Source organism: Bubalus kerabau, chromosome 3 (assembly GCF_029407905.1).
Source record: "Bubalus kerabau isolate K-KA32 ecotype Philippines breed swamp buffalo chromosome 3, PCC_UOA_SB_1v2, whole genome shotgun sequence".
NCBI lineage: Eukaryota > Metazoa > Chordata > Mammalia > Artiodactyla > Bovidae > Bubalus > Bubalus kerabau.
Window position 1 is genome coordinate 63,276,395 of NC_073626.1, and position 23,366 is coordinate 63,299,760.

The 23,366-nt window shown below is 39.5% G+C and overlaps 1 protein-coding gene across 3 annotated transcripts in view; it reads right to left on the bottom strand.

Moving 5' to 3' along the window:
- FAM171B (family with sequence similarity 171 member B) overlaps positions 1-23,366 on the bottom strand; it is a 75,414-nt gene that overhangs the window by 51,674 nt on the left and 374 nt on the right. Inside the window, exon 1 of one of the 3 annotated variants that reach the window (XM_055571983.1) lies at positions 23,184-23,349. The exons of 1 other annotated variant lie outside the window; for it this stretch is intronic. In XM_055571983.1, the coding sequence (XP_055427958.1) occupies positions 23,184-23,295 (112 nt within the window). In that variant the 5' untranslated portion in view covers positions 23,296-23,349. Of the gene's footprint in view, positions 1-22,461; positions 22,609-23,183; positions 23,350-23,366 lie in introns of those variants that run through there. One more of the 3 variants, XM_055571984.1, reaches the window with a different exon arrangement.

The window sequence follows — 23,366 nt, forward strand, 5'->3', positions numbered from 1 at the left end:
ACTTTCTTTCCAAGGAATAAGCGTCTTTTAATTTCATGGCTGCAGTCACCATCTGCAGTGATTTTGGAGCCCAGAAAAATAAAGTCTGACACTGTTTCCACTGTTTCCCCATCTATTTCCCATGAAGTGATGGGACCGGATGCCATGATCTTTGTTTTCTGAATGTTGAGCTTTAAGCCAACTTTTTCACTCTCCACTTTCACTTTCATCAAGAGTCTTTTGAGTTCCTCTTCACTTTCTGCCATAAGGGTGGTGTCATCTGCATATCTGAGGTTATTGATATTTCTCCCAGCAATCTTGATTCCAGCTTGTGCTTCTTCCAGTCCAGCGTTTCTCATGATGTACTCTGCATATAAGTTAAATAAGCAGGGTGACAATATACAGCCTTGATGTACTCCTTTTCCTATTTGGAACCAGTCTATTGTTCCATGTCCAGTTCTAACTGTTGCTTCTTGACCTGCATACAAATTTCTCAAGAGGCAGGTCAGGTGGTCTGGTATAATGGTTAGGGATTTCATTTAGGTCATGCCTGAATGGTCTACTTTTCTTCAATTTAAGTCTGAATTTGGTAATAAGGAGTTCATGATCTGAGCCACAGTCATCTCCCTGTCTTGTTTTTGCTGACTCTATAGAGCTTCTCCATCTTTGGCTGCAAAGAATATTATCAATCTGATTTCGGTGTTGACCATTTGGTGATGTCCATGTGTAGAGTCTTCTCTTGTGTTGTTGGAAGACAATGTTTGCTATGACCAGTGCATTCTCTTGGCAAAACTCAATTAGCCTTTGCCCTGCTTCATTCTGTACTCCAAGGCCAAATTTGCCTGTTACGCCAGGTGTTTCTTGACTTCCTACTTTTGCATTCCAGTCCCCTATAATGAAAAGGACATCTTTTTTGGGTGTTAATTCTAGAAGGTCTTGTAGGTCTTCATAGAACCTTTCAACTTCAGCTTCTTCAGCATTACTGGTCAGGGCATAGACTTGGATTACTGTGGTATTGAATGGTTCGCCTTGGAAACAAACAGAGATCAATCTTTTTTGTTTTTGAGATTGTATCCAAGTACTGCATTTTGGACTCTTTTGTTGACTATGATGGCTACTCCATTTCTTCTAGAGGATTCTTGCCCACAGTAGTAGATACAATGGTCATCTGAGTTAAATTCACCCATTCCAGTTCATTTTAGTTCACTGATTCCTAGAATTTTGATGTTCACTCTTCCCATCTCCTGTTTGACCACTTCCAATTTGCCTTGATTCATGGACCTAACATTCCAGGTTCCTATGCAATATAGCTCTTTACAGCATCGGACCTTGCTTCTATCACCAGTCACATCCACAACTGGGTATTGTTTTTGCTTTGGCTCCATCTCTTCATTATTTCTGGAGTTATTTCTCCACTGATCTCCAGTAGCATATTGGGCTCCTACCAACCTGGGGAGTTCCTCTTTCAGTATCCTATATTTTTGCCTTTTCATACTGTTCATGGGGTTCTCAAGGCAAGAATACTGAAGTGGTTTGCCATTCCCTTCTCCAGTGGACCACATTCTGTCAGACCTCAGTCAGTCCTCCAGGAGGGCTTATGCCATACCCAAGTCTGCTGTACCCAGAGCCCCTATCCCTGTGGCAGACCACCACCAACCCATACCTAATACACACACACACACACACACACACACACACACACACATATATATAAAAGTTTTTTAAACAGAAAGATTAACACCAATTTCAGGACAGTGATTAATTCAGAGTGGAGAGTGGAGCCTGAGTCTAAGTTTAATTTTTGCTTCTTGAAAAAAAGAAATCTGAAGCAAATAGCAAAAAGCTAATATTTGACTAATTTCACTGATGAAACTATGTAGACATACAGACTACATTTCTATATGTTTGGAATCTTTCATATAATATGAAATTTTTGAAGTAAAAACAGAAGTGGGAAAATGAATTCCTACAGTGAATAGGTGAGTGAATATAAAAACACAAACCAAAATCTTAGTTTCCATTTTCTCCTTCTTAACAACTAACCTTCTAATGAGAGACAATTTAAAAAAAAAAATTCTCCTTACTCCTTTCCAGCCACTCCCTTTAATGTAGGCTCTAAAACTGTGGTAACAATAAAGCAGGTGATTAAGCCATAGCAATTGGGAAATCAGTCCCTTAAAAATTGAAAGTCTGTTTCTCCTTCCCTCAGGTTCCCATAGCACTTTTAAACTCTAAGGGGGCATATTATGGCATCTTACATTAAATTATATTTACATCTGTTTATGCCCTCTTAATCAATTTAATGTTAAGTATCTTGAGAGCAAAAAACTTGCTCTTCAAAGTTCCTTCAAAAAGTCAGACTTTGTAAATGTTCACCTGCAGTTGCTATACTGAATTTGAGTGTTACTCTCTATGTGCATCTATTTGACTGGATCATTTAATTTCAGTATATCACATTTAATTTTCAATTGTCAGATTTAATAGACTAAGAAACTATCACCTTTTTAAAAATAGAGCTAAATTTTTTAAATTTATTTATTTTTAATTGAAGGATAATGGCTTTACAGTATCGTGTTGGTTTCTGCCAAACATCAACATGAATCAGCCATAGGAAGCTACCACCTTTAAACTACGTGTTTCTAGTTCGTTCTCTTAAGGCAAAACCTGAGAGGACAGCATAAGCTGCTTTATGCTAAGAATTGAACAAGATCAAATCTTATATTTAGCCAGCCATCAACTTAGACACAGCTGACTTATTAGCCTCTGCCCAACCTGTCAATCAATTCCACCTAACCAATCAAGAAGCAAACATATATCCACTGAACCAATCACCCAGGAAGTTATTACTGTGAACCTAACACAAGTCCAGGGTTGATAGTTGCCTTCCTGCCAATTGCCAGGCTCTGTAAGTACAGAGCAAAAAAAAAAAAAAAAAAAAATCACTAACACTGAATCCTTTGTTTCTGTGTACATTCAAAGTGGACTAAAAATAACTCCTAAACTATGAGCTTTCATTTATTTTTGTCCTACTAGCTTTATAAACCTTCATCTTGTTTATTACTTTAATTTGAACACAACTATATCATCATGACTAGGAACTTTCAGTAAACTCCTGATGAATCTTATTTGGCCTTTACAATTCATGATTTCCTCTTGCTTCCTACTTATAGAAAGAAGAATGGCAAATCATTTCTGAATACTTTTAATGTGTAGTTTATAATAATTCTATTTCATTCTTCCATCTCGTCTTTTAATGAAAACACCTTAGAATTTGTTTTACTTGTGAATATTGTTAACAGAAAATTTTAAACTAGTCAGATGCAACTGCCCTACCAAATTCACAGAACACAACCTTCTAGATCTAATCAATATGTTAATCAATCAGCTGCCTCCATTAGGATGTTAATGCCCTTCTCTGCTGTGGTAGGAACCACAATACTAGAGAGAAACATAATTTACTACTCCTCTGAGATACACTGTATTCAAAAATAGATTTCATCTGCTTTGCAGAATTCTTTTCTAACAAGAATGCTTCCAGACACATCATTTTCATGGACAGATCCTTCTCCCCAGCACAATCCAAGGCTAGCAAAAAGACAGGAGGTGAACTGCAAAATATTCCTGTTTGTTCAACAAAGAAACACTATATTTTCAATACATAGTTTTCCAAGGACCACAGCCAGTATTCATTGGCTTATTTGTATGCTGAGAATATTCTAGATCGTGTTAAGATTTTCTGGACAGATAACAAAAGAATAATAAAAACTATTGTTTGAATTCAGCCTTTCTTAAGAATGAAGTTGTGTTTTCAGCAAAACAAAAAGAATCACTATAACAGTGAAAGCACGAAGCTCACAGATGAATTTTTGGCTTTCAAATATATTTTGCGTGCTTGCTTGAGGTAAGGTTCCAAAGACAATGTCATTTCTAGGTTGTCTGAAAAGAAAAACAGAAACTTTATTCCACAATATGCTTTAAAACTTCTTATTAACAAAAACATTCTCTTTAGAATCAACTTATAGGAAATGCATTAAAGCAATGAAAAGAAATCCAGCCTCATTTACTAGAAAGTGGTAAAAATCGACACATTATCTTTTCTGTCTACTTATTCAATCCTTACCACCAGAGACCAAGACAGAACACTCATAGTTCTGAAATACTTAACTTACTAAAAACCATCTCTAATAACAGCAGTAGTAGATAGGTACCTGTTAAGTTCTGGGTGTTTCACAACTCTAATACTTGACAATGCTGCAACGTTAAGTCTCAGTATCTTTATCTCAGAGGAAGTTTAGTTTGCCCAAGAGCACGCCTAAGAAGGGGCAGAGCAGATTTTGAATTCTAGCTGTCCAAGTTCCAAAGCCCATGGAATAGCCACCAAACTACAGAGCCTGAGAACAATTCCTCTTCTGACAAAGACACAGGAGCAAGTGAGCGCACAGAACCCAATGAGCTGCCATAAACAACCACACCCGAGTCCTCCTTGCCTTCACCACCCCATCCCACCACCTTCTCACCTCACTCCCCTCAGGGCAGCCACGCCACATGGGCCTTCTTCTGTGGCTCAAATTCTCCAAGGCCTCTCCACTTCAACATCACAATCAAGAACCATAATTCAGCTAGTCAGGCAGTTTTTAAAAGTGCCATGAAGTCTCATGACTGCCCTCATTTATTATGAGTTTTGTGACAAAAAACTTCTATTTGATAATTACTGAGGACTGATTAATTAAATGCACTTGTTTGCAATGTAGATTTTGAGATTTGTTTATGTAAGTCAGAGGCTCTAGAGCAGTATTTGGAGGAGAAAAAAAGATTTCAGTTTGGAATCCTGAGGACATCTAAATTGGTCCTGTGAAGTGAGGTGGGGGGAAAGTGAGTGAGAAAAGAGAGGGAGAGGGGGTGAGAGGCATGAGGCTTTCATCACGGACCGAAAAGTGATAAAACTGAGTGCTAATGAGAGACAAAAAAATAAAAGTAGAAGTAAAAGGGAACAAAGATATGGAAAAGGGAAAAAACCGTCTCTGACAAAGTAGTCCAGGTGTAAGAAGCGCACACAACTGACCACTCTCAACCTTAGAGCATCATACAATTCTCATCATCTTCAAATTAATATCATCAGTATTTACTCCAAACTCATAAATATAAGAATATTTTCATTAACATGAATTTAGGCACACCTACCATTTTTCTAGCACTGTAGCAGGCATGAAAAGCAAATGAATAACGTGCCTAACAAAAGACCCTTGGTTCTTTAGCTATCTGTCTTAATATACAGTGTCACAGATTGTTAGGAATCAACATGCCATGCTTTTATTGTGCACTTACTGAGTGTCAGGCATTCTGGAAGGTAAAAATGGATTAAAAAGTATATCTATGCGCTAAAGGAATTCAGAAGAGACACACACACACCAGAAACAATTAGGGACTAATTCAAAATACCATGTTATCAAGTACTGAATCACAGAAGAGAGATCACCAAGTGATGCAGCAAGAGAAAAATAATTGAGAACTGAAAAACCTTCATGAAAAGACTAGAGTTAAGTTGGTTTCTATGGAGTTAGGGATAAAACAGAGTTAGGGCAATGCCAATGGGGAGGGGCTTCCCAGGTGATGCTAATAGTAAAGAACCCACCTGCCAATGCAGGAGACATATGAGACGTGGGTTCGATCCCTGGGTCAGGAAGATTCCTGGAGAAGGGAATGGCAACCCACTCCAGTATTCTTGCTTGGGAAATCCCATGGACAGAGGAGCTTGGTAGGCTACAGTCTATAGGGTCACAAAGAGTCAGACATGACTGAGCACATACAATGGGGGAGGAGGGAAGAGTCAACGAATTTAAAATCTGCTTCGAGTTAGGACTTACCACTGGAAATAACATATTAATCTAGTTATAACGTTTTGGATTAAAGTTACAGAAATCAACCAGAATTTCCCGAGGCAAAAGTGAAACTTATCAATTGATGGATACAAGAAAAATAACAAGCAAACCACAGGAATGGCAATTATCCAGTTGATCTGGAGAATGACTGTAACCAGGAGCTCCACCTCTGTATATCAGCTTCATCCTTTCCATCCACAGGCTGACTCGCTTTCTCCACACAATGGGGAACATGACTGATGACAACTCTCAGGTTTTACATCTTACCATTTCGACCATCAAATGTGGATGGATGAGGGCAGCATAAGCAGAAGAAAGGGGAAGAGAGGTACCAGACAGACATGGTTCTATATATGTCTACCATCAAAGATACACTTAAAAAGATGACTAATGAGAATTGATCTTAGACTGGTAGGAAATGACCAAAAGACAAGATAAATTGAAAGCCTGGCAGAACGTCCCATTTTGGAGCATAATAAAGCTAAAATGCTACCTTTATGCAGTCCATGGGATAGCAAAGAGTCAGACATGACTTAGCAACTGAACAACAATACAAAACTCGGTCTTATCACAACCTAGTAGATTTTTTTTTCTGGGAGTTGGTGATGGACAGGGAGGCCTGGTGTGCTGCAGTTCATGGGGTTGCAAAGAGTTGGACACAACTGAGCGACTGAACTGAACTGAAAGTGGATTTGTAACATGTTAATTGTGCAAATATTAACAAACCAATCAAAGTGAAACCTATATTGCACAATCCGTAAGATTCATTTATTCATTCATCCTTTACTTGAAGCTCTATACCTTTTCTTTGATCATTTTTATACAGTCCAATTATAAGTTTTTAATACTTGTTTTACCATTTCAAAAAATTATCATTTCAAAAAAAATGTATTACCTGTCCACTGAATGTTTCCCCAGATCTTAAAAGAGGCATGCTAAAGCTTTTAGACATGAGAAGTCAGGATATATAAATCTAAGTTTCAACTGGTTCTGCTATACCATGTGTGTGTGTGTAGATGGATAATAAAAGAGATAAAGTAAAAATAACAAAATTTTAGTAACTGTTGCATTTTGGAGGATATATGGATACCTGTTACAATAATTCAATTTTTTGGTATACAATACCTTATTCATTGTAAAAATTTGAAGAGTAGAAGCTTGACAGACGGCTTCACATTTTAAATGAAAACATAATGAAAGCTTAAAATGAAATGGTGTTGCAGGAAGACGCATGGAGTAAGGGTATGGTTTGAGTGAGAGGCAGGAAAAAAATAGGGAGACCTAGGAGATTACTGTCAGAGTCCAAGCAGATGGAGAGGGGGATGGGCTGGATGAGCAAGTGGCCGAGAGAATGAAACAGAAGGAATGAACCGGAAGACACTGTGATGAATACTTAACAGAAACCAGTGAATGCTAGGTGAGTGTGAGGGAGAGGACAGAATTGATGAATCCTGGTTCCCCAGGTCACATAATTAGAGAAGGGAGAGAAACAGATCTAAAGCAGGGAGCAGATCTGTTGGGCTAAGACGATGTCTTTCATTAAATAGGTTAATATATTGCCTCTTCCCTGTGAATCATGTAAGTACAGTTCACATGCTGAATGGTGGTGTATGTGCTATCATCTCCTCCTCAGTCTCTGAAAGCCCAGAAGACAGCATAGCACACCATCACCCTCAGAGCAAGAGCAGCAGACACACTGGGCTGGAGCCCGAGGCGGAACAGCGTGTGTCAGCCCATATGCTCCCCCTGGCAAGCCACCTGCCTCAGTGTCTCAGCTCCCCCAGCCGGGAAGATGTACAAAATTTAAGGGGTTTTTAAAAAACGCAAAAACTGCATGATAGGGTGCTTTAAAGTGGTAAGAACAAACCTGAACTTGATCCACAAAAATACATCAAAGCATACAGCTTCACGTAAATGTGAGAGGGCTTCCTAGGAACCTGCCAGCTAATTCAGGAGACAGAGACGTGGGTTCGATCGCTGGGTGGGGAAGATCCCCTGGAGGAAGGCATGGCAACCCACTGCAGTAATCTTGTCTGGAGAATCCTATGGACAGAGGAGCCCCATGAGCAGGCTGCAGTCCATAGGGTTGCAAAGAGTTGGACCCAAGTGAAGTGACTTACACACAAGTGTGAGACCTTTTCTCATGCTTAGATAATGTCAGTTAAATGGCCTCTTGTTATGAAGACCCCTCTAGAGTATCTTAATGGAGAAAAAGTTCATGAATACATAAGATTCCTATCTATTAGTTTTCTTAAACTTTCCCATTTAGCAGAAAACCAGGCAACTGTTATGTGCAATTACATTTCTTTAAAGTACAATTCAGATGGTACAACCACAATCATTAACAAATTTTAAATCACTCACTGCCTTGTGGTGGGGTGTGGAAATGAAATTGGGGGTCACTGAAGAGGAAAGAAGAGAAGCCAGGCTGTTTCCGAGACAGACTGGGGTAATGGCCAACAGTTTGGCCCAGATGGGAGAGGGAGGTTACAAGAGACGTCAAGACACAGCTCTCGGTGTTGTGCTCATGTGGAGAGCTGAGATGCTAAAAAAAACAGCACAAGTTGGTCAAGGTGGCAATAGCTCATAGCTAACTGCAGGGGAAAGTATTTCAGCTATATATCAGTGCAGAGGCAAGATGAAGTCTCTGCTAGGTTACAGCAGATCTAAACTGATAGAAATGGGGCTTATGTTTGAATCTTGAATTCCATTCCTTTATTTAGAAAGAAGTATGCACATCAGTCTAGTCTTCAAGAAATGTGAGCACAGTGGAAGAACTATGGTCTTTTTCTTCATAACAGTATGGAATAGTGAGCCATTAGGAATACGAAATAAAGAGGAATTAAAGGAAAGAAAAAAAATTCTAGAGAATATAAGATATTAAAGGGAACAGAATTATCGTACTGTTAATCACAAAAAAATGAAAAAATAGACCTTAGTCAAAAATAAATTATTTCTGGGTTTCCCTAGTGGCTCAGTGGTAAAGAACCTGCCTGCCAATGCAGGAGGCATGAGCACTGATCCCCGACATGGGAGGATCCCAAATACGTGGAACAAGTAAGCCCGTGCACCACAAGTACTGAGTCTGTGCTCTAGAGCTGAGGAACTGCAACTCCTGAGCCCGCGTGCCCTAGAGCCCGTGCTCTGCAGCAAGAGAAGCCACAGCAATGAGAAGCCTTATCACCGCAACTAGAGAGTAGCTGTGCTCGCTGCAACTAGAGAAAAGCCCATGTAGCAACAAAGAGCCAGGATAGCTAAAAATAAATAAAATGACTTAAAAAAAATATTTCTTTCTGCTTTTATCACTTTGGTTTCACTTTAAGTGTTCTTTCTTCCAGGAAACAGGCTAAATCATTTCCCCCAAACCTGGGTTCCCACAGTCTCCTATATATTCCTCTAATACAGCATTTATCACACTCTTAGCATCTGCGGTCTTTCTATGTCCCCACCAAGTGTTCTCTGCAATGAGAGTTTTGTTTAAAAAAGGAAAAAAAAAAAAAAGAATGAAATCAGTTCCTGTAGGAATCTTGTATGTTATCTGCAGCACCATATATATACTAACACATAAGGTCCATCTAGTCAAGGCTATGGTTTTTCCTGTGGTCATGTATGGATGTGAGAGTTGGACTGTGAAGAAGGCTGAGCGCCGAAGAATTGATGCGTTTGAACTGTGGTGTTGGAGAAGACTCTTGAGAGTCCCTTGGACTGCAAGGAGATCCAACCAGTCCATTCTGAAGATCAGCCCTGGGATTTCTTTGGGAGGAATGATGCTAAAGCTGAAACTCCAGTACTTTGGCCACCTCACGCGAAGAGTTGACTCATTGGAAAAGACTCTGATGCTGGGAGGGATTGGGGGCAGGAGGAGAAGGGGACAACAGAGGATGAGACGGCTGGATGGCATCACTGACTCGATGGACGTGAGTCTCAGTGAACTCCCGGAGTTGGTGTTGGACAGGGAGGCCTGGTGTGCTGCAATTCATGGGGTCGCAAAGAGTAGGACACAACTGAGCGACTGATCTGATCTGATGTTGAGTTAAATCCAAATAAATATCAGTTCCTCTTTCAATAAATTTTTTTCAAAGCCAACATTGCTCTTGATCCAAAACCTGCATACTTTGGCCACTTCATTCTGCAAGACTACAGCCTTTTCCCTATATAATATTCTTTTCATATATATACTCTCTAGAGAAACCCACTCAAGCTAGGGAAAGAAAGAAGATACTCAACGACACATATTTATCCACATGGAGTTATTATTTTTTTCACTCAATGACTATTTATACAAGATATGGCCCCAACCAAAACAATTATTGCAGCTGGCCTCCCCTGGCTTCCAATATAGAGGTGAAGACAAATATGGAATTATGGAACAAGATGCCTAGCTAGGAATTAAGGTGCCTAGTTACAGCTCAACTACAGACCCTGAGCATAATATAATAAATAAGCATATAAAATGCTTATGAGAACACAGAATAGCAGAGGAACCTAGTTCAGACTGGAAAGCCAAAGAAAATCCAACGAAATAGCACTTAAGCTAATACTGGAAGTTTGGATGAATTAGGGGAGGGAAGGATGGGGAGAGAAGGTGTGTGCATGTTGGAGCAGGGAAGTACTGCAAGAGAAACAACCTGCAAAGGTGCTGAGGAGCAAAACCTGTCACACTCAAGGCACAGAGAGCAGAAGTGTAGTGATGAAGCAGGAGAGAAGCTGGCACTGAGACTGGGCAGGAAAGCCCACAGACTCTAACACACAGGTCATTGGTTCTCAATGTCTTGGGAAGCCCGATCAGGTTTGTACTTAAAAATAAAATAACCGCTACTGTGGGTGTGGGTGGATGGTCTCCATCATTGCTCTGGGGCATGGATTTCACAGCACCAAGAATGGACACAGGGAGGCCAGTCAATATGCGAACCCAACTAGAGCACTAAGAGTAACCTGGGCTGACGGAGGGGCAGTGAAGATGAAGAGAAGTTAACAGATGAGAAATACTTAGGAAACAGACGTGATGGGTTTGGTGATGGGCCAGGAGAAGAAGGAAGTGGCAAGGACAGCATCCTCAATTCTCCTTATTGGTCACAGGGGCACTTTAGTAACAGTGGAGTTTTTAGTTAACAACAAGGATGACTGGTGAAGGTAGGTGAAAGGTAAAAACTGCTAGTTAACGTAAGTTCTGGAAGGTAGTGTATAGCATGGGGACTGCAGTTAAAAAAAAAAAAAGCCAGGAGAAGATTTTTTTATCCTGGAAGGTCTGGTAAGAAATGAAGAATCCAGACTTAGGCATGGTTTAACAGAAAATCTTGAAATCTATCCAGATAAAGATGTCAAAATAATTGGTGGATATATTCAGAAGTACACTCTGGGGAGTCTTAGCCTATAGATAGTATTTAAAGCAACTGGAGTAGATGAGATCACCTTGTGAGAAGGGAGAGTGAGAGAGAGAATGTGAAATGAAAAAAATCTTTTTCTACTTTTACGTTTTAGAACATAAAGAAATTTTAATTACATGTTACAGAATCGAATATTTTATGGTTGTAATGATACTTAAGTATAATTCTAAAATATCATGTAATTACTGCACAGCAAATTATTCAAAAGTTACAAACTTCAGACTTCACTACAAAGAATACTGATACAAAGAAAGGGGAGTAAATGTGGGTCACTGTATTTTCCTCTTTCTTTGTCAGATCTCTAAGCTGCTGGATCCATAAAGGGTCCCACACGTAGACCCTGCATAGAGCTCTAGTTTGTGAGCCAGTCCTTACATACAGGATACACAATGGCCACAGAAAAACCCAGATTTGTCAGGGGAGCTTACATTGTTTTACCTCCCTGCCTGTGCACTTACACTGTTTTCTGAAGCTTTAGTTTTCCAAGTCTCAACACATGCTATTATTTATCTTTGGAACATCAGAATGTGTTGAAACATAAATTTTTCCATTTGGACTTTCAAATGAAAGAAAAAATTTGCAATATTAAGCCACTTCTCAAAACAAGGAATCACTCTGTTATTCACTCTTCGTAGCATCTAGCTTTTCCAATGCAGTCAGTTATTAGTGAAACTAGGAGAGGTGTAAATTAAAAACCTTAAGGAAAACATGAGTCTCAGTAAGTTTAGAGATGATATTAATTCCAAAAGCCTAGAACAGCACTGGTGATAAAGAGAGCAAGTTCAAACCACAAACTTGAATCACAGTAGGCTGAAGTTACTATTTTGACCCAGAAACTGTTTTAAAACCAAAGATTAATACTTTTTTCAGCAGGTGGGAAAGAGCTTACATTTTTATAAATGCCTTCTCTGTAAACTAATAACAATCAGGGCAGGCCCTCATCTGCTAAAACTGATTGAAGTTTATCATCAGGCCTGAGGGATTGGATGAATCACAAAGTCATCAGAGCCCTTGTTAAGGTATTAACTTAATCTTTGTGACTCTATCCTTCAGTGCAAGAGCCAAGAGCCAAAATCCAGAGAGTTTCTGGGTTGACTGCCAAAAAATTCTGAACAGAGGGCTTTTTTCAGGTATAAGATATCCCACCAGGTTATTATATAATGAAACCTGGACGCAAAACAATTCAAAGTCATGTAGTTATTAAAAGATAAACCTGGGACTTCCTTGGCAGTACAGTGGATACCGCCACTGTATCGGTACATCCGCCTGCCAGTGTAGGGGACATGGGTTCGACCCCTGGTCCGGGAAGACTGCACATGCTGCAGAGCAACTGAGCCCATGCACCACAACTACCGAAGCCCCCCGCCTACAACCTGTGCTGTGCTTCAAAGGAAGCCGCTGTTTGATAAGCCTGTCACAACTTCAAGTAGCTCCCACTCGCTGCAATGAGACAAAGCCTGAGCACAGCAGTGAAGACTCAGTGTAACCAAAAATACATTCATTAAAATTTTGTAAAAAGATAATTGCTGCATTTTGGTAGCCATTCTATAAACAGAAAGGAAAAGCCAAAGGTTGAAAGAATCAGCCAAGGTACATGCATCCCAAGCAGTCAGTTCCTTTAAGGGTTAAGGCCTTCTGGCAGGATTGGTTATGTCACTGAAACGCTAGTTTTACCCATCACAGACACACAATAACAGGAACTTTACATATTAAAAAAGAAACAGAAAAATGTTATCTGAATCTGAATGTTACCCTTGTTCTCATTGAGTCCACTTACAAAGGCCTAATTAACCATGGCAGGTTTTCTTAACCTTTTGGGGGTCAAGGATTGCTTTGAAAATCTTACAGCTGATCTCAACACTAGGTAACTGCCGACTGTGTAATTAATTGCAGGGAGCTCATTACACCCTGCACTGGTTCCCTAAAACCTCTGCCATATAAGTATAAGGGACAGTGAGTTCCTTTACACACACCAGGGGAGAAGAAGATTCACCAAGCTTTACTGATTCACACGACTTCTTTCCTATCGGAAATACCATGGCATAGAAGCAATTTAAAAATACATTTTTTTGACTCTTCTGATTCACAAAATTGAATTCGTTGGTAAGGAAAGAGCTCACTTATCTTAGTCATATTTGCTGTGAAGAAATCAAATTATCCTTAAGTAACAGTGTTATCAGGCTTTGTATCTGCCAGGTGGTACCACAATTTCTTTTAAGATGTGGATGTGGGACCTGGAGATTATCATATGAAGTGAAGTAAATCAGAGAAAGAGAAATATCATGGGATCACTTATATGTGGAATCTGAAAAGAATGATACAAATGAACCTATTTATAAAACAGAAACGGACATAAAAAAAAAAAAAACCTTATAGTTAAAAAGGGGAAAGACAATGAGAAGGGATAAAATAGGAATTTGGGAGTAACATACACACATTATTATATATAAAACAGATAAACAAGAAGGACCTACTGCATAGCACAGGAACTATATTCAATATCTTGTTAATGATCTATAATGGAAAAAAATCTGAAAAAGAACATATAATATATGTGTGTATATATACGGCCTTCCCTGGTGGCTCAGATGGTATAGAATCCACCTGCAATGAAGAAGCCGCAGGACATGCGGTTTGATCCCTGGGTCAGGAAGATCCCCTGGAGGAGGAAATGGCAACCTACTCTAGTATTCTTGCCTGGAGAATCCCATGGACAGAGGAGATTGGCAGGCTACAGTCCACAGGGTCGCAAAGAGTCAGACACGACTGAAGTGACTTAGCACACACACACATAAATATATATATATATATATATATGGATATGGATATTTGTACGTATGTGAAAGAGGTAGGTGCTCAGTTGTGTCCGACTATTTGCAACCCCATGGACTGTAGTCGGCCAGACTCCTCTCTGTCCATGGAATTCTCCAGGCAAGAATACTGGCGTGAGTAGCCACACCCTTTTCCAGGGGATCTTCCTGACCTAGGAATCGAACCTGGGTCCCCCACATTGCAGATTCTTTACTGTCTGAGCCACGTGTATGTGTACAGATATATGTGTGTGTGTGTGTGTATATATATATATATATAAAACTGAATCACTTTGCTGTACACCAAAAACTAACACAATATTATAAAGCAGCTATACATCAATAAAAATTTAAAAATAAGAATAAATAAAAACAAACTACTTCAGATACAGAGAACAAACTAATGGTTATGGGGGCAGAGGGAAGACAGGGGTAGGGACTTAAGAGGCAAAAACTATTGTGTATTAGATAAATAAGCTAGAAGGATGTATTGTACAGCACAGAGAATATAATAACTATAAATGGAGGATATAACCTTTAAGAATTATGAATCACTATAGTTGTACACTTGAAACATATAACATTGTAAATCAATGATATTTCAATTAAATAATAACTGTCTTTAAAAAAAAAAAAGATTTACAAATTACCAGATTTTTTTCTTAAAGTGTTCCAGCTTATGTCATATACTTTTCAAACAGAGCCAAAGCAAAGCACTTAGGAGGCCATTTCTACCTCATCCCAGTTCCAAGAGCCAACTATTCCAAGACTTAAGTTTTAACTATATACAGCCATATTTTGACAGCTTTAACCTAGGGTTAGTCACTCAGTCATGTCTGACTCTCTGCGACCCCATGGATTGTAGCCGGCCAGGCTCCTCTGTCCATGGAATTCTCTAGGAAAGAATACTGGAGTGGGTAGTCATTCCCTTCTCCAGGGGCTCTTCCTGATCCATGGATAAACGTGGGTCTCCCACACTGCAGGCAGATTAATTTCTATCATTTCTAAAAATACTGCTGGTGGGGGGCAGGATGGGGAGACAGGCAAGGGTGGAATGGGTCACAAAATCCAGGACCTTTGTAGCTTCAATTCCTGGTTATAGTTAACCCATTAGAAAAAACAAAGCATCCATCTCCCATTCTGTTTCTATTGTATCATATTTCTGTTACAAAAAAGAATCGGAATAGGTAGGTATGAATAAAACCAGGGACACTGGTATTAAGACAATGGATATGAAATTCTACAACATCCCTGGAGCACTTAGCACCGAGGTAACCCAAAGGCCTCACAGTACAAGCCTTGAGTTGAGACTGGATATTTCAACCAGCTTCCAACTAGTCAAGTGGTCAATGAAAGCCCAATTAACATTTAGGTCCACAGATAAGAACTGCCATTGGCTCAGCTATATGAGTGTTCTAAATTTCAGCACAGCTAACGAGTGAATTAAGAGTATATAGTTTATAAATGCTATTTCTCTACTGAACAGAAACAAAAGTAAACGAGGTACATACAATAACTGATGATAACTGGTAAATGTTTAATTTTAAATTAGCCCCTCAAGCGTTATGATATAGAAACCTAGTTGAGAAAAAAAAAAAGCACAGTAAATAGCAATAGTTTCCATGCAAGACAGAGAAGCTTAACCCATATGGAGAGATTTACGGGTATTATCAACTCAAGGCTTCAGAGAAGCCCAAGACACTGCTGAGACACTCTGCAATCGTGGTTCACTAGGTCACTGAGGCAGATCTGAAACAAGCATTGCTATTTCCTTGACACCCCCTGGGCTTCCTTGGTGGCTCAGCTGGTAAAGAATCTGCCTGCAGTGAGGGAGACCTGGGTTCAATCCCTGGGTTGGGAAGATTCCCTGGAGAAGGGAATGGCTACCCACTCCAGTATTCTTGACTAGAGAATTCCATGGACAGAGGAGCCTGGCAGGCTACCATCTATGTGATCACAAAGAATCTGGACACGACTGACCCACTTTCGCTTCACTTCACTGACACCCTCTACCCTACATGAAACGGCACCCAAAAATCACTTCTCATTTCTGGTCCAAATGAACTGGCCTTTACACTCACAGACATCATCAACAAGTAGTTAAGAATGCTGCCTAGTCCTTATAATCCAGTCACAAAAAAGTAAGAGGCAGAGAATCTGGTATGTCTTGGACATACTGTGCTTACACAAAAGGGCAATTACAGAGACATCTCCAAACAGAATCTTCAAAGCAAACAGAAGCTATTTTCTTAAGATTATTGTATATCTCACTACAATGCGCACAGTTTTCATAGTTTTAGAATTTTCCAGGTAACTACTCCAAAGCATACTTTTTTTTTACCAACAGCAGATGGAAAATCTTGTATCGATTTCCTAGGGAAGGCAACTTGGCTATGAAAAAGAAATTAGGACACATTCCACTAAACCAAGTCAATGAATGACAATACTGCCACTAACCTAGTCAAAACAGACCGTTGAAAGAGACTCAAGTTCAATATTTATATACTTAGGTGGAAGAGTTTTGTTTCCGAAAAATATTTCATAGTTTCTGTTCAGGCACATTAAGAACAATGAAAAACCACCACTGAAACAAACTGAAATTCAACACAATGGCGTGAGTTTTTCAACCTGTAATCAACACCAAGAAATGGCTCCCTTTGGTGATTAAAATCCTGGAAAGAAATCATAATTACTCCATCTGGGATGATGGCCTTCAAAGCATGAGTACTTTAGATAAAACAGTCAATGTCTAGTCCTACTTCTACTGATTTTCAAATTCCTTGAACAGAAAAAAAAATCTAAACAAATGCCTTCATGGATGGGAGATTTCAAACAGGTTTGCTTAAATCAAGAAGTTTAATCAAGTTTTTTGAACGTAATAAAAATTATAAAGTAATATACAGAGTAATATTCTACACTGCATTTCACTATTTTTAAATTTTATTAAGTTAAATAGGTCCCAGCTATACAGAATATAAAAAAGGTTTTAACTTTAAAAGTACAAGAATGTAGCAGCTTCATTTACAATGGCTAAAACTGAAATAACCCAAACATCCTTCAATAGAAGTGATAAATCAAACTGCAATAATTCATACAATGGAATACTACTCAGCAGTATAAAGGAATAAACTACTGAACAAGCAACAACAAAACCATTGGAAATTAGACTTAGCTAAAGAAGCTAGACAAAGAAGTACATGATATATGCTTCCATTTTATGAAGGTCTAGAAAACACAAAATTAATGACAAAAACAATCAAAACTGTTGTCAATGGGTCAGGGTCAAAGACTGCCTGAGAAGGGGACATGAGGGAACTTTCTAAGGTGATATAAATGTTTTCTGTCTTAATAGGGGTAATGCTTACAGGGCTGTATCCATTTGTCAAGAGACTACAGTTTATGTTACTACCAGAATCTGAAGTATGGATGTTCATTAAGTAGATCCTATAGTTTTTGTTTTTTTTTTCATTATATGACTTTTGATATTTTTAAACTAATATTTACAAAGAGTATATAATCATAAGCTAACTTGAAAATGACTTTTGAATATTTTGCAAGACAAAAACTAGAGTGATAATAAAATTTTAATGTCAGTTTAAAAAATATATATATATATACATAAAATGTGGCAACTCTAAATCAAGCACCACTTTCCCCACCTGATAAACTAGCTTATTGTTTAAAAAGTGTACAGTTTAGGTACGTCCATTTTAATATAAGTACATTTTACTTCTCCACTTCCCCCAAATCCCACATAGTAGAAATGAATGGAACTGTGAAGGAAAACAGGGACAGCAGAATTTGATCACTGATAAAGCTGGGTGATGGGTATGGCTTTATGAATACTATCCTGTTTACTTTCTATGTATTTGACATTTTCCAAGCTAAAAGGTTTAAAACTACTTATCAGTGAAATGGTATGCACTTAACAGAAGCAGAAGATACTAAGAAGAGGTGGCAAGAATACACAGACGAACTATACAAAAAAGATCTTAATGACGCAGATAACCATGATGGTGTGATCACTGACCTATAGCCAGATATCCTGGACTGCGAAGTGAAGCAGGCCTTAGGAAGCATCAATATGAACAAAGCTAATGGAGGTGATGGAATTCCAGCTGAGCTATTTCAAGTCCTAAAAGATGATGCTGTTAAAGTGCTATACTCAAAAGGCCAGCAAATTTGGAAATCTCAGCAGTGGCCATAGGACTGGAAAAGGTCAGTTTTCATTCCAATCCCAAAGAAAGGTAATGCCAAAGAATGTTCAAACTACTGCACAACTGCACTCATCTCACACACTAGCAAAGTAATGCTCAAAATTCTCCAAGCAAGGCTTCAACAGTGCGTGAATTGAGAACTTCAGATGTTCAAGCTGGATTTAGAAAAGGCAGAGGAACCAAAGAGCAAATTGCCAACATCCGGTGGATGATAGAAAAAGCAAGAGTTCCAGAAAAACATCTACTTCTGCTTCACTGATTATGCTAAAGCCTTTTTGACTGTGTAGATTACAACAAACTGTGGAATTCTTCAAGAGATGGGAATACCAGACCACCTGACCTGCCTCTTGAGAAATCTGTATGCAGGTCAAGAAGCAATAGTTAAACCGGACGTGGAACTAGACTGGTTCCAAATCAGGAAAGGAGTACATCAAGACTATATATTGTCACCTGCTTATTTAACTTATATACAGAGTACATCATGAGAAACGCTGGGCCGGATGAAGCACAAGCTGGAACCAAGATTGCCAGGAGAAATATCAATAACCTCAGATATGCAGATGACACCACCCTTATGGCAGAAAGTGAAGAGGAACTAAAGAGCCTCTCGATGAAAGTGAAAGAGAAAAGTGAAAAAGTTGGCTTAAAACTCAACATTGAAAAAACGAATATCATGGCATCCAATCCCATCACTTCATGGAAAATAGATGGAAAAACATTGGAAACAGTGTCAGACTTTATTTTCTTGGGCTCCAAAACCACTGCAGATGGTAACTGCAGCCATGAAATTAAAATTGCTCCTTGGAAGAAAAGCTATGACAAACCTAGACAGCATATTAAAAAGCAGAGACAACATATGGTTGTCTATATGTTGTCTGTAAAAGTTGTTGGTCCTTTGCCAACAAAGGACCATATAGTCAAAGCTATGGTTTTTCTAGTAATCATGTACAGATATGAGAGTAGGACCATAAAGAAAGCTGAGCACGGACAAATTGATACTTTTGAACCATGACATTGGAGAAGACTCTTGAGAGTCCCTTGGACTGGAAGGAAATCAAACCAGTCAATCCTAAAGGAAATCAGTCCTGAATATTCATTGGAAGGACTGATGCGCAGCTCCAATACTTTGGCCACCTGATGCAAAGAGAAAACTCATTAGAAAAGACTCTGATGCTGGGAAAGATTGAAGGCGAGAGGAGAAGGGGATGACAGAGAACGAGATGGTTGGATGGCATCACTGACTCAATGGACATGAGTGTGAGCAAGCTTGGGGAGATGGTGATGGACAGGGAAGCCTAGTGTGCTGCAGTCCATGGGGTCACAAAGAGTCGGACATGACTGAGCAACTGAACTGAATCAGTGAAACACACAATCACTGATATAAACAGTATATCAGTATAAACACACATTTATACTGTGAAAACATACCCCTCAACAAGCTTTCATTGTATGCAGAAGACTTTTATAAAAATCCATGGAGGTTCCCTGTGTCTGTACTTCACGTGGAGAATCTGAAATGGAGCTCGTCATTTTCTCCAGCTCTGCTCACCCCAACCCCCAGTATGCCTCCCATCTAATAGGCCATCAGACTGGATATGATATTATTGTTTCAGTTATTACCAACCCTCAAATTAATTCTTCCCTCATCCCGCAAATATTTATTTCTAACAATTACTGATGCAGATGGAGAAATCAGAGCTGCTGTAGATACTAGAGAAAATAGATCTCAACTTTCGTCTTTTTTCTCGCTACTCTGAGGATGATGTTTTAGAAATTAATGAGATAACAAAGATTTGTTTTTATACCTTGATTTTATAAATCGCATATTCAACTTCTTTTAACATCACTTTCTTATTTCTCAGCTATATAAAGAGACAAAAATTTTGAAAATAATAAAATCTGAAATAAAAGTCAAGTCAGTTTTTCTATATGGACTTATGAAGCTCAATCATATACGAGTCACTAAACATATCTTATTAGTTTTCTACATTTTGCCTGAGAAGGGCAAATGTCTGAAAAATCAGAAGCACCATACAGAGGCAAAGACAGAACTGCCAGGCTCAGTCAGAGCTATTTAAAGGTATATAATACCCTCCTAGGTCATAAGAGAATTGTAAGTGCGCCTGGGTAAAGAATCTTCTTGACAGAACCTAAAAAGTGGACTTAAGTATTGTTCTAGAAGTTGTCTGCAATCAACTTAAGATAAACAGTGAAATTAGCTAAAATTAAAAGTCCAAGATAAATGCACTTTATAACCTCCTTCTATAAATATTTCTACCTTCCATTTATTTTTATATGCCCCTGCTAAATTTCAATGAAGAATTTCACAAGATGTTAAATAACATAAACTCAAAGTAAAATAGATGCCCAATGCCAGCATTTTAGTTTATTCATTCAAAAAACTTAATGTGTGCCTATGAGTCACATATGCTCTTCTAGGTGCTAGAAAGATATGTAATAATTCTATGTAATAATGAACAAAGCAAAGTTCATGCCCTCAGAGAGCTTACATTCTAGTAAGAGGAGACAGGTTTACAAGAAGCGCTGAGGATATTAAATGCTGTGGAAGAGAATTAGTAGGAAAAGAGCATGCAGATTGCTATTTAATATAGCGGTCAGAAAAGCTGCTCTGTTCTAGTGATATCTGAGCAAATCTGATGAATGTGAAGGTCCAGAATTCCAGGCAGAGAAAATGAAAAGCACAAAGGTCCGACACCAGAGCCCACGTGCCAACTGAAGAGGCAGAGTGTGGCCCCAGCACTCAGGGTGAGAGCCAAGGGACACAGGAAGGAGGCGGGCACAGAGGATCTAGGCCTTTGAAGTCCATTTTCAGGGTCTGGGCATCTAGTGTGAGAGCCATGGGAAGCCACTGTGGGACTGTGAGCTGAAATGGTCCTATTTAATATTTTTTAAAAGATTACTAACTGTGTGAGGAGAACAGAGAGTAGAGGAACAAAGGTTGAAGCAGGAAGACCAGTTCAATGTAGATCACAATGTGCTCAGAGGAATATTTTAACTTCTTTGTGTACAGGTTGTGTTTCATTCGGCAGCCCAATGTGTGTGTTAGTCGCTCAGTCGTGTCCGACTCCCTGCAACCCCACGGACTGTAGCCCGCCAGGCTTCTCTGTCCCTGAGATTCTCCAGGCAAGAATACTGGAGTGGATTGCCGTTCCATTCTCCAGAGATGCAACCCAGTATCTCTAACTAAAACAGCAGTCATCTGAATTGCTCTCCTGGTTGGCACTGCTTTGGAGAGGTAGAGTTCTTGAAGGAAATGCAAGAGTAATATTACGTTTCAGGCTCGAGTCTGATCTGTTGGCTAGTGGTTCCTTTATCTCCATTATTCTAATAGGTAAATATGCTCCAAAACTGTACTTCCCCCCAAATAATCCTTTTCAAAAATATTCTATCCCAAATATCAGAAAGCAAATATTTTCACATTCATGCAGGATACAGAAGTTTCTCATATTATTTCACAACGCACTAGTCAAAACCCATGTTATGAATATTTCTGAAAGATAAATCCAAATAAAAATATACTGCAAACCATAATTCATCTCTACTCTCAGACTTCTGTTCCGTAATTTATGAAATCATGAAGACAGGCTCTCAATCACTCTCCTATCTCTGATTTCCTTAAATTCAGCAAACATTGTGTCTAACAGCTGTCTCATCGAAGCCCTGTGGTTAGCAATGTCAGTTATAAAAAGCCAGGAAGGAAAACCACCACCCTCCGCACACCTTTCAGGACTTTCAGCCATGCTCAAGTGTTATTAATTGGTTTAAAAGGGTGCCAGAAACACATCCTTTCCTCCACACTTTGGTGATTTCATCCTTTGCTCAGAGCACTCTGATAAATTAAATCATCCTGGCTCTGTCAGAAATTGCAGCTGGTGTTGTCAGAATACTGCTCTTTGAGGATGAACAAGCAGTAAAAAAATAAGATACTGAATCCTACTCTTCAAAAATCTCATTTTCGGCATCTTGTATGATGTTACTAGGCAGGATGTTAAAGCAAAATTAAATGTTACAATTCACTTTGGTTTTGCAGAAACCTAAGTCCACTTGCCAAAAAAAACTGATGGCTTTTTTTCTTTCCAAATAGCAGGCAGCTTCTACAGTAGGGAAGGGAACTGGGGTGGGGGGTGGGGAGAAGCTATTAAAATGGACAATCCCGCTTTTTGCTTACCGGTGGAGCCTTAATGGAGGGGAACCAGGCAGGAACGGAGGGACTGTTACGGCTACAGATACTGAAAGGGACTTCCTCACCCTCACTGAATAGTGCGGAGAATCTGCCTCATTACCTCCTATTAACAAGTAAGGAGATTCCCCTCTCTGGGGGCAGGCTTTGCTATACCAACATCCACTACAGACTTGATCTCAACCACCCCCTCTCTCCTTTTCCCTTTCCTTCAATCACAAACTCCTATTTCATTTTTGGTTTGTTTCATTTTTATTAAACAGAAGACGTTCTTGCAAACTGCCTTAAAACCATTCCCAGCATAAGAAGAGATAGAAATAAATAAAAAAATAAATCAAGATTTTTCTCTAGAGCCAAATTTAAATATACAGGCTGAGCCAGATGATGAAAAGGGGTGTGTGGGTGTCTGTCGCAAAATTTTTTAGTCTCCAGGAGAGAAAACGTTACAGAACAGAAGGCTAAAGGGATGTGAGAACCGTGTGTGTGCGTGTGTCTGTGTGTGTAAATCATCCCCAGGCTAAAAGGATTTGAGAACCGTGTGTGTGTGTGTGTGTGTGTGTGTGTGCGCGCGCGCGCGCGCGCGTGTACAATCATCCCCAGGGCAGAGGGAAAATTCAGGAAGGGAGGAGGAGAAAAGGATCAATCGAGGCAGTCTCTCAATCCCATCCCTCCCGACCCCTCCCCACCCCACTGCAGTACTCTGCGCTTACCAGAAAGCTCATCACCCAAAGGGCAGATTCCAGAAACCAAAGCAAAGCCCCAGTCCTGGGCAGGAAGGCTGGGGAGGTGGGGGGTGGGTAGAGTCAGGCGATGGAAAACCATCTGGCTAGGGATTGCGCGAGGCCGCCAGCGCAATCAGAAGAGTCGCCGGCGGAGATGGAAAGGCAGGGCCG